This window comes from Castor canadensis, chromosome 8, assembly GCF_047511655.1.
Source record: "Castor canadensis chromosome 8, mCasCan1.hap1v2, whole genome shotgun sequence".
Classification (NCBI taxonomy): Eukaryota; Metazoa; Chordata; class Mammalia; order Rodentia; family Castoridae; genus Castor; species Castor canadensis.
Window position 1 is genome coordinate 155339489 of NC_133393.1, and position 14866 is coordinate 155354354.

The 14866-nt window shown below is 55.4% G+C and overlaps 1 protein-coding gene across 2 annotated transcripts in view; it reads left to right on the top strand.

Annotated features, from left to right (window-relative positions):
* The first annotated feature begins 257 nt into the window (after positions 1–257).
* Positions 258–14866, top strand: part of Gramd4 (GRAM domain containing 4) — an 81426-nt gene continuing 66817 nt past the window's right edge. Inside the window, exon 1 of one of the 2 annotated variants that reach the window (XM_074084718.1) lies at positions 258–412. In XM_074084718.1, the coding sequence (XP_073940819.1) occupies positions 384–412 (29 nt within the window). In that variant the 5' untranslated portion in view covers positions 258–383. Of the gene's footprint in view, positions 413–8716; positions 10002–14866 lie in introns of those variants that run through there. The other variant, XM_074084721.1, reaches the window with a different exon arrangement.

The window sequence follows — 14866 nt, forward strand, 5'->3', positions numbered from 1 at the left end:
AACCCACGTGGGCCACCCAAACAAAGACGGCGCCGCGTGACCGAGCTCGCGGGCGCGGACCCGAGAGGGCGGGCGCGGAACCGACAGGGCGGGCGCGCCCCCGCGGGCGGGCGAGCGGGCGGGGCCGGCGCGGGGCGGGGCCGGCGCGGGGCGGGGCGGGGCGGCGGCTGCGCAGGCCGGCCCCGGGAGCGCGCAGACTCCGCGCAGCGGGACGCGAGCGCGCGACCTGGCGCCGCCGCCGCCGCCGCCGCCGCCTCCGCGCTCGTGGCCGGCATCCGCGGGGCCGACTCCTCCCCGCTCCCCGGCGCTGCTGGGCTCCCGGGCGGGCGGCAGGTGCAGCGCAGCCGGGTGGCCGGCGACGGGGACGCTGCGGCGGCGGGTGGATGAGAGTTGGCCCCGATCTCCGCGCAGGGTAAGCGGCGCGCGCTGGACACCCACACGGACCTCGGCGGCACTCGCTGTGCTCCGTTCCGGGCCGGAAGGGCCGTGATCCGGTGCACTCTGTCCCGCTCCTCCCGATGCCGCCCGGGCCGGTAGCGGCGACCCTCGGTTCCGGGCCCCGTGCGGGCGCGTCCCGCACACACGCCCCCGGTGCGCGCGTCACGGCCGCCCTCCGCGCGCGCCGCGGGAACGGGCCTCGACTGCTCCCAGCCCTGCCAGGCGAGAGGAAAACGTCCCTAGGGCGCAGGGCCCAGTCTGGAGGGGGGATCATTGGGCTGGGGGTCACTGAGGCTAGGTCGCTCCAGACCAGGCATGGGCGCAGCAAATGTCTTACTGACCTACACCTGGAGTGACTGGAGAGAAGGGTGCTTCACGTCCGTGAGACCCCGTAGATGGCCGGTCAAAACTTGTGATGCTTGCGCCTGTCCTTGCACCCTGCCTTCTCCCCTGTTCCTCTTCCTTTGTTTGTATGTTAGCTGGTGGGGTCCCTTTTGGGGTCAGTGGCACCTGGTTGGAGTCTAGGCCTGTGTTTGTGTACCAGAAAGAAGGTGGGGTGCAATGTGGCACCCTAGCCTAAGGCCCTCACTTGTCTGGAGCAGGACCAGCACCCCTGTGACAAGACCGGGGGATTATGGGGGAGAGGGGCTGGAGCACCTGTCCTTGCCTGTGGCCCTGTGGCAGGACCCCCAAGCCCAAAGACCTGAGTGTGGCCCCCAGAGGCTATCCACCTGGGGGCTGTTGCCAGCCCCATATTTCCTGGGTAGGAGAGACCTTTTGCAGGATGGGACTCCCGTTTTGCCTTTTTGAGTTGAGAAGGAAATTCAGAGTTCTGAGCTCCTGAATCTCAGCTACCCAAGGCCAGCCCGCAGTGGGGCTGGTCTCAGGACTGGACTCTGGAAGAGGGTCAGGGTCAGGGTCAGGGCTCTGTTGTCTGAAGGAGAGGGCAGTTGGAAACTTACCTCTTACCCATCTGTGCTGTGACCTTGGGCAAGGCACTGAGCCTCTTGTGCCTCAATTTCCTCAGTGAGGGGGAGGGGACAGATAAAAAGGATTAAATGAGGTGAAGGTGCCCTGCTGACCAAACATACCCTAGGTCAAGAGGTAGAACAGGCTGGTAAGGCCAGTAGTGTCCTTTGCCTCCAAGGTGGCTGTGGCTGACCTGTGGATCTCTGTAAAGAATTGTCTGTGGTTTCTCACATATCTCAGGCCCATTTGGGGACAAATGGTGCTGCCAGGTGAGGGTGTTCTAATTGTTGCCCTTCTCCTGTGCTGGGATGAAACCATGTCCTTCAGGTGTTACCTGTTACACTCTGATCGGGGGGCCTCAGTAAGCTTGCTCCTCCTTCCTGCCCAAGATCCCTCTGGAGACCTGCTGCTTGGCTTTCTCCCGCCATTGGCCATGGCATTGACCTTCTGCGGCACCCTGTGACCCAGGGCAGTGGAGAATCCCCACTGTTTGGGCAGGGCTGAACTCATGGGAGATGGGAGGGATTTGGGTCTGGTCCTGGTGACTGAGAGGTCAGGTTCCTGGGGTCTTATCCTCAGTGGGCTCTGCCTATCTTTCCTCAGGGGAGTGGGCTGTCCCTACCTGTCCCCATGATGTTTATTTTTATGCTAGAGAGCCATTTCCTGGAAACAGCATTGCAAAGTCTCAAAGTTGAGGTCTGTTTCAACACAGCCCAGGATGCCTGTTTATCCTGTGCTCCCTACTAAGGGCCCTTCCCCAAGGAAGAATCAGGTGGCCTCACTCCATACCCTGTCTGTACTCTCTGTTATCTGGTGAGACAAGAGTGGTACCAAGGGACAGCTTGGTCACCATTGCCGATAGATAGCAGCTTCTGTGGCCTCTACTGTCCTTATTTGGGTTTCACCTTCACCACGGAAAAAGCAGATGGAGAATCAGACCGTGTTTCCCAAATCACTATTCTTGCTACACAATAGAATAGAGTAGTGGTGGGCACAATGGAAACAAAATGTCATTAGCGTCTATGAGACACTGTTGCCAGCTGGGCTGCAGGAGCCAGCAAGGTTGTTGTTAAGGCTATTTCAGAAACTCCAGCCTCAGCCCCAACATATCTGGATGAAATGCACATAACAGGAGACCCAAAGGTCCCTTGTCCTAAGGTTAGTGATTGTGCTATCTGGGTGCCCTTCCCCTCCCCTGGGTGTCCGCAGGGGATACATGGAGGACCCTCCAACTCCACACACTGCTGTCTGGGTATCTACCTCCAGAAGCCTTGTGTAGGAATGGCACCAGCCAGGGGCTCATCTCTGGGGGCTGCCTGCTCTTGGAGAGCTGGGCACCCTGCTCTGGTCTCTGTTGTTTGGCTGTCTGTGTGTGTCAGGATGGGGACCCCTGCCTCGTGGCCATGGTAGGAGGAGCGTGTGGGCCAGGAAGGGAGATACTGTGACTGGCTGAGTCTCTGCTTCCTTCCCTGCAAAGTGGAGACCATTTCAGTTAGCCAGGTTGCTGCCTGGTGGCATCTGCTGACGGTGTTGGGGTGTGCACTGAGAGAAATGAATAATGAATGGAGGGAGACAAGATGTGGGCTGTAGGCCATGCAGAGTAAGTAGTAGGTGGATGTGCTTGTCTTGAGGCAGCTGCTCTTTTCCTGGCCAGGAGATGATTGCTTCCTGGGAGGCCACCCCAGGCTAGTCTGACCACTCATATCGCCTTTGTCCATCACAAAGCTTTGGCTTGGATGCCCAGGAGCTGGCCTGGGGGCTCTTAGGCACCATGGTGGGTTCAGGGTTACTTTCTCCTTAGCTTTGCACTGGTAGAGTGGTGGTGCTCTTGCTCAGTCTTCATCCTGGGCAGAACCTAGAATTAGAAGGCACTGCTTGTGAGGGGGGTAGAAGTCCAAGTCCTTTATAGTCAGGGGTGGGCTGACTGGCATGGGAGGAGGCCTGGGTGAGGGGGGCACAGGGCAGTTACACCTGCTCGGAGCCTGGGGAATGGAGAAGTGTCTTTGTAAGGACAGAGGGCGCTGACTTCTCTACAGACAAATGTGGCCGAGACTGGGGTTTCCCTACTTAGAGAAAACCTTGTTCCTTTCCTCTTGGGTGTCTGTGTGTGGCCTGTACAGAAGGCCTGGGCGGGAGTTTGGGCTGTAAGTCACCACTAATGGCACTCACCATCTAAGGGCCATTGTTAAGACTCTTTGAGTTATAACCAGGGTTGTGATTATGCCTAAGCCTTGTGATTAGAGTCCCCTGCGGTTACTCAGGAAGACAGGAAGTATTGCCCTATCAAAAAAAAAAAAAAAAAAAAAAAACCTAATGGTAATAATAGAAATCACTCAGTCTACACACCAAATAGTGCGCTGTGTGCTTTACACAAATTTTCTTACAAAGTCCTCACCACGTACACTTTCACCTCATACTCCAGGTGAGGAAACTGAGGCACAGAGTGGGGGATGGGGAAGCTTGCCCACGTGCCTGGTTAGGTCAGTAGTAGATCTGCGATTTGAACTCGCTGTGCTTGTGGCTGCGCAGCCTTGCTGGCCCTGGTAACCCTTGTGTAAAGTTCAGCTGAGTTACTGGGAGTTGGAAAAGGGAAATATATACCATCCATTCAGAGGCATGGTGTCATGTCTCCCTTTGCTGTCTAACTTGCAGTAACAGCAGGATGTGACAGTGTCTTTCCCCAGGTCCAGTGGCCTCATGATTCATTTTCTTAACTACCGACAGGAGGTGGGTGCTGTGGTGAGCTCCATCTCAGAAACGAGGGTACCCCAACACAGAAGTTTGGAAACTTCCCTGTGGCACAGCTGATGTGTGGTGCAGCCCAGCTGAACCAGTTTCAACTGGTGAGCTCCACTCCAGAGCAGGGGGCGGTCATGTGGAGAAAGTCTTTGTCTTGCTACTGTGGGTTTTTTTTTTATTTTTATTTTATTTTTGTTGAGATAACTTAACCTCTTGGGGCTTCAGTTCTGCCACCTGTGAACATGGTCCTGGCACAGAACACTGAAGCCTGAGGCTGTGTCTGTCACTGTGTCTGTATTGCCTCCCATAGGAAAGCCGGGGTGGTGGTGGGTGGGGAGGCTTGGCTACCACTTTCCTGGAGGAGGACTCACCCTGTCCCCCGTGTGTAGGCCTTGGCTGGGGTTGAGTGAGCAGAGTGGTGGTCTGGGAGTGAGGGCTTCCGGAATGGTGCCTGTCATCAGGCACAGTGTCGCTGCCCTCTGTGAGGCGGGCGGAGTGTGGGAGCTCTGGACACTGTGAAGCACTGGGCCCAGCAAGTCGCTACCTGACCCTTGGGAACAGGTGGCAGAGGAGGCTCCACAGACTCTGGATGCCATCAAACTCAAGCTGAGGTGGGAGAAACCAAATGTACCCCGAGACTGTGGAGGGCCACAACAGGTAGGAAGGTTCCAGGGGACACTAGGTCGTCTTGGTTGGGTCCCTCTGAGATCAGTGGCATGGACCACTGTGTCTACCTATCCCCCTGCCAACCGGGGCTACGGCTGTTTGGGGTGGGCCTTTGGGTCAGAGGTGGAGGGCGGGGATGTGGCTGGCAGACCCAGCTCCTACCGCACACGCCCTCCCTGATGGTCTCACCCCCCATTTCCAGCCCCCACCCTCCCTCTTCTCTGTTTCTGCGTCTGCCTCCCCTCTGCCCCATGTCCTTGGCCAGGGAGACCTCCTGTGAGTGCCCACTGCTCCATTGGTCCCTCCCTGCCTTTTCCTGCAGAGCCCACTGGCCTGCTTCCCCGTGTGCCATGCCCTTGTAGAAGCCAGCGTCTGTCCACGCCAATCCAGCATTATTCCCTTGTGGCCAGTAACTTGGAGTGGCACTGTCCTCTGTCCTCACTCGGTTGCTCTGCAGCGCAGATTCCAACAACCAGCACCCTCAGGTTCGGGGACCCAGGTTCCCAGGTGGGGGAGGGGCATTAGGAGGGGCCAGGAGCTCTGGCTACTGCCTGAGGGCGGGGATGAGGTGGTGCTGGGAGAAGAGTTTGCCTTCCACAGCCTGGCCATGTGTTTGTCTTCATTTTCCTGCCTTACATTTGAGTTACCACCTCCAGGAAGCCTTCCTGCCTTCCCCTTCCCATGGCCAGTTGACCCCCTGCCCTAGTGCCGATTGCCTGTGTGTGGTTGTTCATGTGCTAGAGGGTAGGGCTTACTTTTCCTCTGATGCCTTGAGTCCAGGCAAGTGCGTGGGGACGAATGGCTATAGATGAGGGAGGCCTGCAGAGTGGATCCCATGGGGCTCTAACTGACTGCCCTAGAGTCTGTTCTCCAGCTAGCTATTTCTGTCCCTTGATTATCCTTCCTTTGTGTAGTACCTGTCTCGACCTTCTGTGTCCTTAGGGTGTCCCAGGGGCAGGCCCTGGTCAGGCTGTGGATGTGGAGGAAACTCAGACAAAGCTGGTGAGCCTGGAACCCACCCTTTGTCATGCTATCCTGCACTGGGTGGCACACTGAACTTTTGTTTTTAGTAGACTGCATTTTTTAGAACCATTTTAGATTTACATAAACATTACAAAGATGATGCAAAGTTTCATATTGCCCTCCCCCTAACACTCAGAATTTGTTTTATTAACATCTTAGATTGGTGTGGTTTGTTTGTTACAGTTTCTGAATGAACATTGATACATTGTTAGCAAAGTCCATGGTTCATTCAGGTTTCCTTAGCACCTAACATCCTAAGTTACAGGACCCCATCCAGGTCCCACATGGCATTTAGTTGTCATGTCTCCTTAGGCTCCTACTAACTGTGACAGTGTGTCAGCCTTTTCTTTGGGTGACCCTGACTTTCTTGAGGAATTTAGGTATATGTAGGATCTCTGGCTTAGAAATCTGTCAGTGTGGACAATTGGAATTCCTCTACTGGAATTTAGGTTGTTTTTCTCATGGTGAGTCTGGGGTGAGGGGTTGGGGTGGATCACAGAAGGAAAGTGCCCTTGTTATCACTTGGTGTCAGGGTCACACTGACACTTTGTGTCTGTCAATGTGACTCATCACTGTTGGTGCCGAGTCGGTCCCTGGCTGAGGCATGTTTGCCAGGCACCCATTTCTTCCCCTCCACACTGTTTGGAATGAAGACACTGTGTAGCCCGCAGGTAAGGGGGGCGGAATTCTGCTGTGCCTCCCTGAGGGCACGTAGCTAAGTTATTTGGAATTCTGTATGGATGGGAAACGCCTCTTCTCTGCTACTTACCAATCTATCCGACCACTGATTTCCGTCAGTGTGGATTCGTGGTTACGGTGAAATTCCACCTTATTCATTTTATCTCTCCATTGTTCCACTCTGACCCCTGGGTCCATGAGAGGCCTTATCTTGTGGTTGCCTGAGTGCCTCTGAGCTCTGGTCCCACAGCTCTGGATCCAGGATTGGTCCCAGGGAGCCTGAGCTCCTTTTACTGGAGAACAGCATCAGAAACCCAGACCTGGGTAGGAGTGTGCTGGGTGCTACTGGGTTTAGTTGCCCAGCCATATCTCCTCAGCTGATGGGGCAGGAAATACACATGAACACTGTCCCGTGTGTGCCAGCACCCCGCCAGCACCTCCGCACGTGCCCATCTGGATCTGCAGCAAGGGAAACTCACGTTCAGATGGTGACAAATCCTACCCAGTCACCACATGGGTGGTTCTCATCTCTTCCCCTTGCCGATCAATACATTTCTACCCCAGCAGCAGAGAACCAGGCGCCCTCCCTTTCCATTCAATGCCAGTGCCATGCACGAGATCAGAACTGGCATCATGAGAAGAGCTTTATTGACCAGGATGCAGTGGGTATATGTGGTCCCTTTGCCTCATGCCCCAGGCTCGTGGCACCTGCTGACAACAGTCCTGCAGAGCCTAGGGTGGGGATGGGAGACTGTTGTCTTCTCCAGAGCTGTTCTGAAAGGGTTCTGTGTCAAGAGGGAGAGGGAAGAGGAGAAGGCCTGGGAGCCAGGGACTTCCTGCTGAACTCACCAGCCTTACTGTAGGATGGGCACAGACTGGAGCGTCCCTTTGAAATTTGGGGGTGGGGCCGACTTTGAAGCATCCTGGTGATCTGGGCTCATCAGGCAGGCTGGAGAAAGCTTTCCGCAGGACATTCTGGAGCTCAGGGCATCTTTGACTCTGATCCTGGCTGGGTCTGTCTCCTCTATGCCTCTGAAATTGCCACCTCAGCAGGGGGCAGCCTTTGAAATGTTCTACAGAGCAGTGAAGGCACACCTACTCCCTTGCTGGGAAATGTCACTCATGCTTGGGATGCTTTCAAGGCGGTGTGGGAACTGGGAACCGGCTGGACACTCCATCTCTGCTGACCAGGTCCCGGCATCTTGGTTCCATCTCTGCACAGCTGCTCAGCAGTGTCTGCTGCCCTGGCCCAGCTGTGTAGGTCCTTACAGTTGGTGCTTTTGAGCAGGCCTTGTTTAACGGGAATTGTGCAGGTGTGAAATGAGCCACGCAAAGTGGAGCTGGGCATGTGGAGACCTGCAAGTCAGGTGGGAGATAGGTGGGCATCAAGTCTCCAGTGAGAGGCCTAAGAGTAGGGTTCGGGGTTCGGGGGTTGCTGGGTGGATGTTTCAGAAGGGGTGGCCACCTGAGCAGGCTCAGAAGACACCTAGACAGCACTTGTCAGTTATGCTATTGTCACTTTGGGATGAAGTGAGGCAGGACATGGGGCAGTGGAGGGGACAGGTAGGGTGCTGGGCTGGGTTCAGCAGGGTGGTTCAGTTCCTGGGCTCCTGTTTGCTGTGTGATGTGGGCAGAGCTCTGGGTTGTCCCAGGACAGGTGCCAGTCCCATCCCTGACAGGCGTGAAGGTGACGGAGGTGGGGAAGGACATGCAGTCTGTACTGTCTACACTCACGGGAGGCGCACACTGCTGTCTACACTCATGGAGGGGTCTTGCACACTGCTCTCTGCATGTGTTGGCAGTGCTGTATTCTAGGCAGGGTTTTTGGGCTCTCCGAGGAGCCTGTCTTGTTCTCCTGATGTTGGGTTAACTTCCACTGTGGAGAAAAGGCTCTTGGTACCAGCACACCAGGCTCTGGCCTAAAATACCCCACTCTGCCTGCACACGCCCTCCTCCCCCCCATGTGTTTAGCTGCCCCATCCCTGTGTTTTGGCGTGTGCTTATTAAGGACCTGCCCTGTGCCAGGCACTGGTCAATGCTGAAGTCCTCAGTGCCATCAGGGAGCCTGGGATGGGAGGGGGACCTGTCCAGGTAGGATGGTAGAGAGAGGCTGGAGCTGTGGGCTGGGGGTGGATGTCCTGACTCAGTGGGAGGGATATGGGGTACAGGAGGCCTCGGGCTACATGACTGCCTCCCTGGGACCAGGCTTAGGCTGGTGTGACCTGTGAGGCCAGCTTATTGAAGGCCAGTTTGTATCCCAGGTTCCTTCAGTCCTGGCCAGTTGTGCTCTCAGCTCTTCTGGGGCCAGGACATCATGGGAGACCTGGCTTACAGTGCAGCCCTGGCTAAATCTCCTGAAGGCCCTGGGCTGTGTGTCGGGGCTGGGGCCTCCCACGACCCTGACATTTCCCCTGACCCTGTGGGGTGTGTCTCAGGAAGTGGGTGGAGCTGTCTCAGTAGCCAAGAGCCACTGAAATCAGGAACAGGACCAGCTCCACCCAGACTTTCTCAGTGTAGCCTTTCTCAGGAGTGAGGCTAAGGGCAGAACCATCTACTTACCCACACCTTATCTGGGGTCTGCCTGTTGTGACCCTGCTACCCCGTCTCCTTCCTTGCCCTACACCCCATCCCCATGTACCCATTCCAAGTCCCGGCTGGGCTGCGTTGGCACTTCTGAGATTTGTGAACCTGCCCCTCCTGTATGATGGTTAGGCAATTGCAGGGTGACGCTGGCCTGGAGAAGCTCTGTCTGTGTGGCCATACAGCTCATGACTGAATCATCTGTGGAGACCTAGCTGCTGGGTCCTGGTGGCTGTCTGGTGACTACATATTGGTGTGTGGAGCAAGGGGTCCGTGTTTGCCAGGAAAGCAGGCTTGAGTAAGCTTTCTGGACTGGAGAGGGCCTGTAGTTTTCAGACCTCCTTCCCTGAAGCTCAGGGGGCAGCTGAGGCCTGGGGTTTAGGGGACACACGTGTCAGCGAGGTGTGCTCCAACTGTAGCCTCTGGGGTGGGCAGTTTGGCATTTAAAATTCTGAAGAAATCTGAGTCATTGGAAGGCTGGGTGTGATGGTGCACACCTGTAATCTTAGCACCAGTTGAGGCAGGAAGAGCATGAGTTCGAAGCAAGCCTGGGCTACATAATGGAGATGCAGCTCAGTGGTAGAGTGTGCTTGTTAGCATGGGTCCTTCCCCAGCAACACACGCACACGCACGCACACATGCACACACACCCTTCAGTGTTACAGATCACACTGTCTTTAGCCCGACAGCCAGTAGTCACTTGAGGAGCCATGCTGGTGGTGGCTCATTCTGTGCTTGGTTGCTCTTGCACAGAATCCTGACAGGGTGGGTGAGACTCCTTCCCTGGAGGAGCCCTCAGCTGAGTGCATGTCACTGCTAGGCGGTGATGAGCCAGTGAACTGGGGAGGGGACTCAGCCAGAGCAGACGGTGATCTTGTGTCCGCAGCCACTGCTGGGAACTGAGTGAGGTGAGTGAATCATTTCCCAAGTCCTCCATCCACAAAGTGAAGCTATGAGGTTTGAGCGTGTGGGGGGTAGGGTTAGGAGGCTGTTGGGAAGCCCAGAGTGACATGCCCATCAGCTCAGGAAGGGAGGCCGTGCTGTCTGTACCCTTGACAGTGCTGTGGACTTGTGTCTTGGAGTCTTGTGCTGGCTTCCACAGCTGATTTCTGCAGCCTCTCTCCTCTTCTAGCCTGAGGGGGTAGTCAGGGGTCTACAACAGAGAGAGGAGGAGGGGCACTGCCATTGCCTAACAGTGTGCCAGACAGGTGGCCAGGGGTGAGGCAGGAGGGTGGGCTGGGGGTCACTGGTGGCCTGCCACAAGCTTTGGCTTGGAGGAACATAGAGCAGGAATGCTTTGCAGATCCTGGATCCAGAAGGAAGGTGACATTTTGTTGAACAGCTGCTCCCGAAGAATATAAGGGGGATGTGTGAATCACTTCACAAGCATTCTGTCAGAAGGTTTAAATACGGTGTGAGTGGTGGGGGTAGGGAGGGAGAGAGCGAGACAGAGAGACAGAGCGGGAGGCAGAGGTGTGACGGGGAGGGACACAGGCACTGGACTCAGAAGTGACATTTGCCAGTAGTCATTGCTGGTCCTTAGAACCCATTGCCCAACAGTGGGGGTGGCACACGTGTGTTTTTGCTAGTGGAGTCAGTTTTGTGAAGAGGAAGTGAGATATGAGTCAGTCACCGGCAGCAACAGGGCGGAGCCCCTGGAAGATGGCACTGAGACTGGAGCTCTTGCCCTCCCCCCACCCCCTGCTCTGCCCACTGTCTGAGGGTCCCACTCTGCTGGGACAGACTCAGATCACTTGATTGGTGTCAAAAGCCCCAGGTTGAGGGGGGCCAGAGCCCGGTCAGGAGGGGCATAGAGGGCTGGGTCAGGAGTGGGTAGTGTCTAGCCGGCTAATCAGTTACTGAGTCAGGGAGGGCAGGCCGTGCTGGGCTCTGCCTGGGCCATCTGTGCAGCTCTCTGAGCTGTACAACTAGAACTGTGAGTTGCAGGTTGGGCTGACTCTGGGGGATCAGCCCCACAGCCCCATCTGCTGCCAGACAGTGCCCTGCAGGGAGGACAGTGCAGGTAATCCCGTTGACTGCCTAGCACAACCACCTGCATGGGATTGGTGAATGCAGCAGGCACAAGGGCTGAAGTCCTGGCACTGGGGTCACAGGCCTCCCCAGAGTCAGCATGTGCTGTGTGAATGTAGGGCAGCCCCCTGGCTGTCAGCACAGCCATGGCAAGTGTCCTGTTCAGACTGATGTCTGGAATGGGGTGCACCAGACTGTCACAGAGGCAAGAAAAGGGGACTGGCCTCTGGCCATCCACTCTCCAGCCGTTTAAAAGGCCCCATGCCTCATCTGCAGTTACTTAGCTGGCTTTGCATATGGACACTTGGCCATCTTAAGATGGGGCTAGGTGGCTGCTGTCTCAAAATTGTGGGCTGCCTGCCCTTCCTCTGGCCTCCTGCCCAGTCCTGCTCCAGGTACCTCGGCTCTCTCCTCGTCCCCTCTTCTATCCCTGGGGTACCACAGTCAGGCTCCTTTCCAGTCCCTCATGCCTGTCACTCGGGCCAGGCCGTGGTGGTCCCTGAAGATGTGGGGAGAGCACATGAACATTGGCATTGGAGGGGCCCAGGCCAGGCTGGAGCCAAAGCCTTTCTGCCTCCAAATCATGTCATAGTGGTGAGGCCTGGGTCTGGTGATAGCCTCTCCCACCAGACCCCTCCCCCAAAGTGAGGTCTGACTGCAGGGTGCTTGTGGGTGCTTGAAATGTGTGTAAAGTGTTGACCCCCCACAGTGACCACAGTGACCCCCCACAGTGACCACAGCTGGTGATTGTGGGGTTGAGCAGGGTGCTGGCCTCCAGCAGTGCCCAGCAGTGCCTGTTGAAGGCACCAGAGGCTGCGGATGAAGCAAGACTCCTGCTGCTGTGCTCCAGTGAGGGTGCCTGCTAGAGACAAGAGCTCAACCGTGTCCTTGTCCCTTCAGTCGCTGACATCTTCCTGAAAGCCATGGAGACAAGCCCTGGATGTCTGGGGGCGAATCTCTAGGGGTCAGAGAGTGTCCTAGATATTAGGGGAAGACCTGTGTATCAGGGGAGCTCTAATGTCAGAGGATCCCTGGGTGTTAGATGGAGCCCTGCATGTTGTGGGGAGCCTTGCGTGTCAGTGAGGGAGAGGTGACCCAAGGGCAGATGGTATGGTAGGGCTGGCTGGTGGGAAGGCTGCCTGAGGAGGAGGCCCCAGGGAGAAGGGGAGTGGACAGTTCTATTATCTGAATACTAGTAGGAGCCAGGGGGCATATGGAGGTGGCTGCCATCCTCCCATAGAGACCTTGAAAGGGGCCATGTGGTCTCCACTTTGCAGAAGTGGAAGTGGGTGCCTGAGAGGTCCCAGTTTGGTTTCCTGCAGGGTTCATGTGCTTGTCATCCCAAAAGTGCCCTCTTTGGTTTATATATTTCAAAATGTCAGTGCTGTCTTCTTTCAGTTACTCCTCCCGTGGTCTCTGTGGGGTGGGCCCTTAACTCTTTTCATGGCCCACTCCTCGAGTGTCTGGGTGACACCCCCACCATGTGCACCCGCTGTCTCTTGTGTCCTCTGAATGGCAGGAAATCTTGTCTTTGGCAGAGCCGAGGTGCTGGGAGTCGGCAGGGACTTTGTCAGTGTAAGGATGGGTATGCCTGGAGTGCCATCCCAGGGAGGAGGTGACTCTTTTCTGGTGTGTGTGAGCAGGCTAAGGGTTGCTGAGGCATGCACCCCAGTCTCTTTGCCGTGATGGCCTGGCTTTTGTGGCTTGGTGAAGGGAGAACCCCAGAGCTGGAGCCAAGTGGAGCACCAGCATTCATGGGAGAGAGGCCAGGTGAGCTGAGGCTGGGAGGGCTAGTGGGGTAGGAGGAGTGTCCACAGCATGGGTGAGAATTCTCTTAAGGTGTCCTGGAGCACCCCATGAAGTTGATTCCTTCCTGGCTGTGTTCTGAGCTTTCAGCCACAGGGTCCAGTGCAGGGTCGTGAAGTCTCTATCTTAAATTCTGTCTTCAGGGACTTAGAAAAACCTCTGCTACTGCATCAGAAAATCAGGGTTTGTTGTTTTAGACCCTGGTTTACCAAAGTGACCCAAGGCAGATGCTGACAGAGTGGTTGGTTGCATCTCTCAGAAAGGCCTGTGTTCCCATCCCCCACATCACAATTAGTTAGGCATAGTTGGAAATTGTGAGGTGGCATTGATAGGACATCAGGGCCAGCTGCACTCCAAGCCTGTCACCTCCCGTGGCTGCAGGCTCCACAGGACAAGGACTTCCCTCATCCCTGTGTACCTCACACTTGGCCGAGGGCCTGGGATAGACACTGAGAGCAGCACAGGATGTCTGAGGAGAGCCCATGGCCAGCCACCTGAGTCTAAACCTGTCCCAGGGTCCAGCTCAGCATGGCCACCAGGACTCAGACGGGCAGTGCAACAGGTGGGCTGCAGTCTCTGCAAGATTGCATCCCCAGGGGAGTGAGGCCAACCGCTCCTGTCCTCCCTTTCCCCTGCCCCTGGCTGACTTAATTGATAAATAAGTATTGTTCCTTTAAGATAGGCAAGGGTGTGTTTTTTAATAATTGACTACTTAATTGTAGGATTAAAAATAGTCCAGCACATTGCTGCACTGATTCACGGTGAGGGCGCTCAGCCCCTGCACTGGGGCCACATTCAGGTTCTGTGAGCTCTGCTTTCACCATTCAGGCCACACGGGCCAGGAGGGGGCTTCTCCCTTCACACCTGCAGAAGCAGGACTTCCATCCCTGGGGCTCTGAATTCTGAGGCTCACTTTGATAGGGACAGGCCCAGTTATTGGCTTTCAAAAGCTGTATCGTCAGGCATTTTCCTGGCCAGCACCCATTCCCAACACTTCCAAAGCTCGAGGAGGGGCTCCTGGCTTGCTGACTTGTGGCTGGTCCTTTATGACAGGAGCTGGCTTCACTGCATTGGTGTAAGGAATTTTGATCACAAAAAGAGCCTATTATGACCTATTTATAAAGTCTTTCAGCATCACTTACATGAATATTTTGTCCTAAATTCTGCATAATTAGAAGATAGAAACCCCACTCCGTGATTATTTTTGTTCACCAACATAACCTAAAATCAGAACTGTCTCCATGTGGGTTTGCAAAAAAGAAAGCATTTGAACGAAAACATAAAAAATTGATTTTATCCGCCTCATTCTCAAACGCGCGAGAGCGATGGGCTTGCTCAAGTAGCCTGGAAACCTTGTTTGATTTACAGACCTTTACTCTTTGCCGGCAGCAGAAAGGGAACTCTTACTAAAATGTTGTAAATTCCAACTTGGAAGCGTGAGGAACCATTACTGGGGTTGCACCTGATGGGTTCTTTCTCCCCAGACCCGGGATTCAACAACGCTTGCCTTAAATTCTTATCTTGATACAGCAACCTCAGCGTGAGAAATGTGAGTTATTTAGAGAAGGGAGGGGAAGGAGATCTGCGGCTTTGGTCCATTTAGCAAATATTCTTCAAGTTCCTCTTACCTGCTGGGCCAGCCCCACATGAGGGCAGGTGGCACATCCCACCATGCACACCAGGGCATGCCAGTGGGCAGGAGGGGTGAGCCCGTGTTGCTCAGAGTGGTAGGGAGGCCTTTACAAGAGACTCGAGGGCAGACACTTCTCTTCCTCCTTTCATGTTTTGGACTTCAGATGCACAGATAGGGGTAAGTCACATTCTTGAGTAATGACATGCTCCTGTCACTGGTCAAGCATGGCCTTCTTTCGTCTGTTTGTTATTTTTAATGTTCTGAGCACCCACAAACTCACCATCAGAACAAAAACCAAGACTG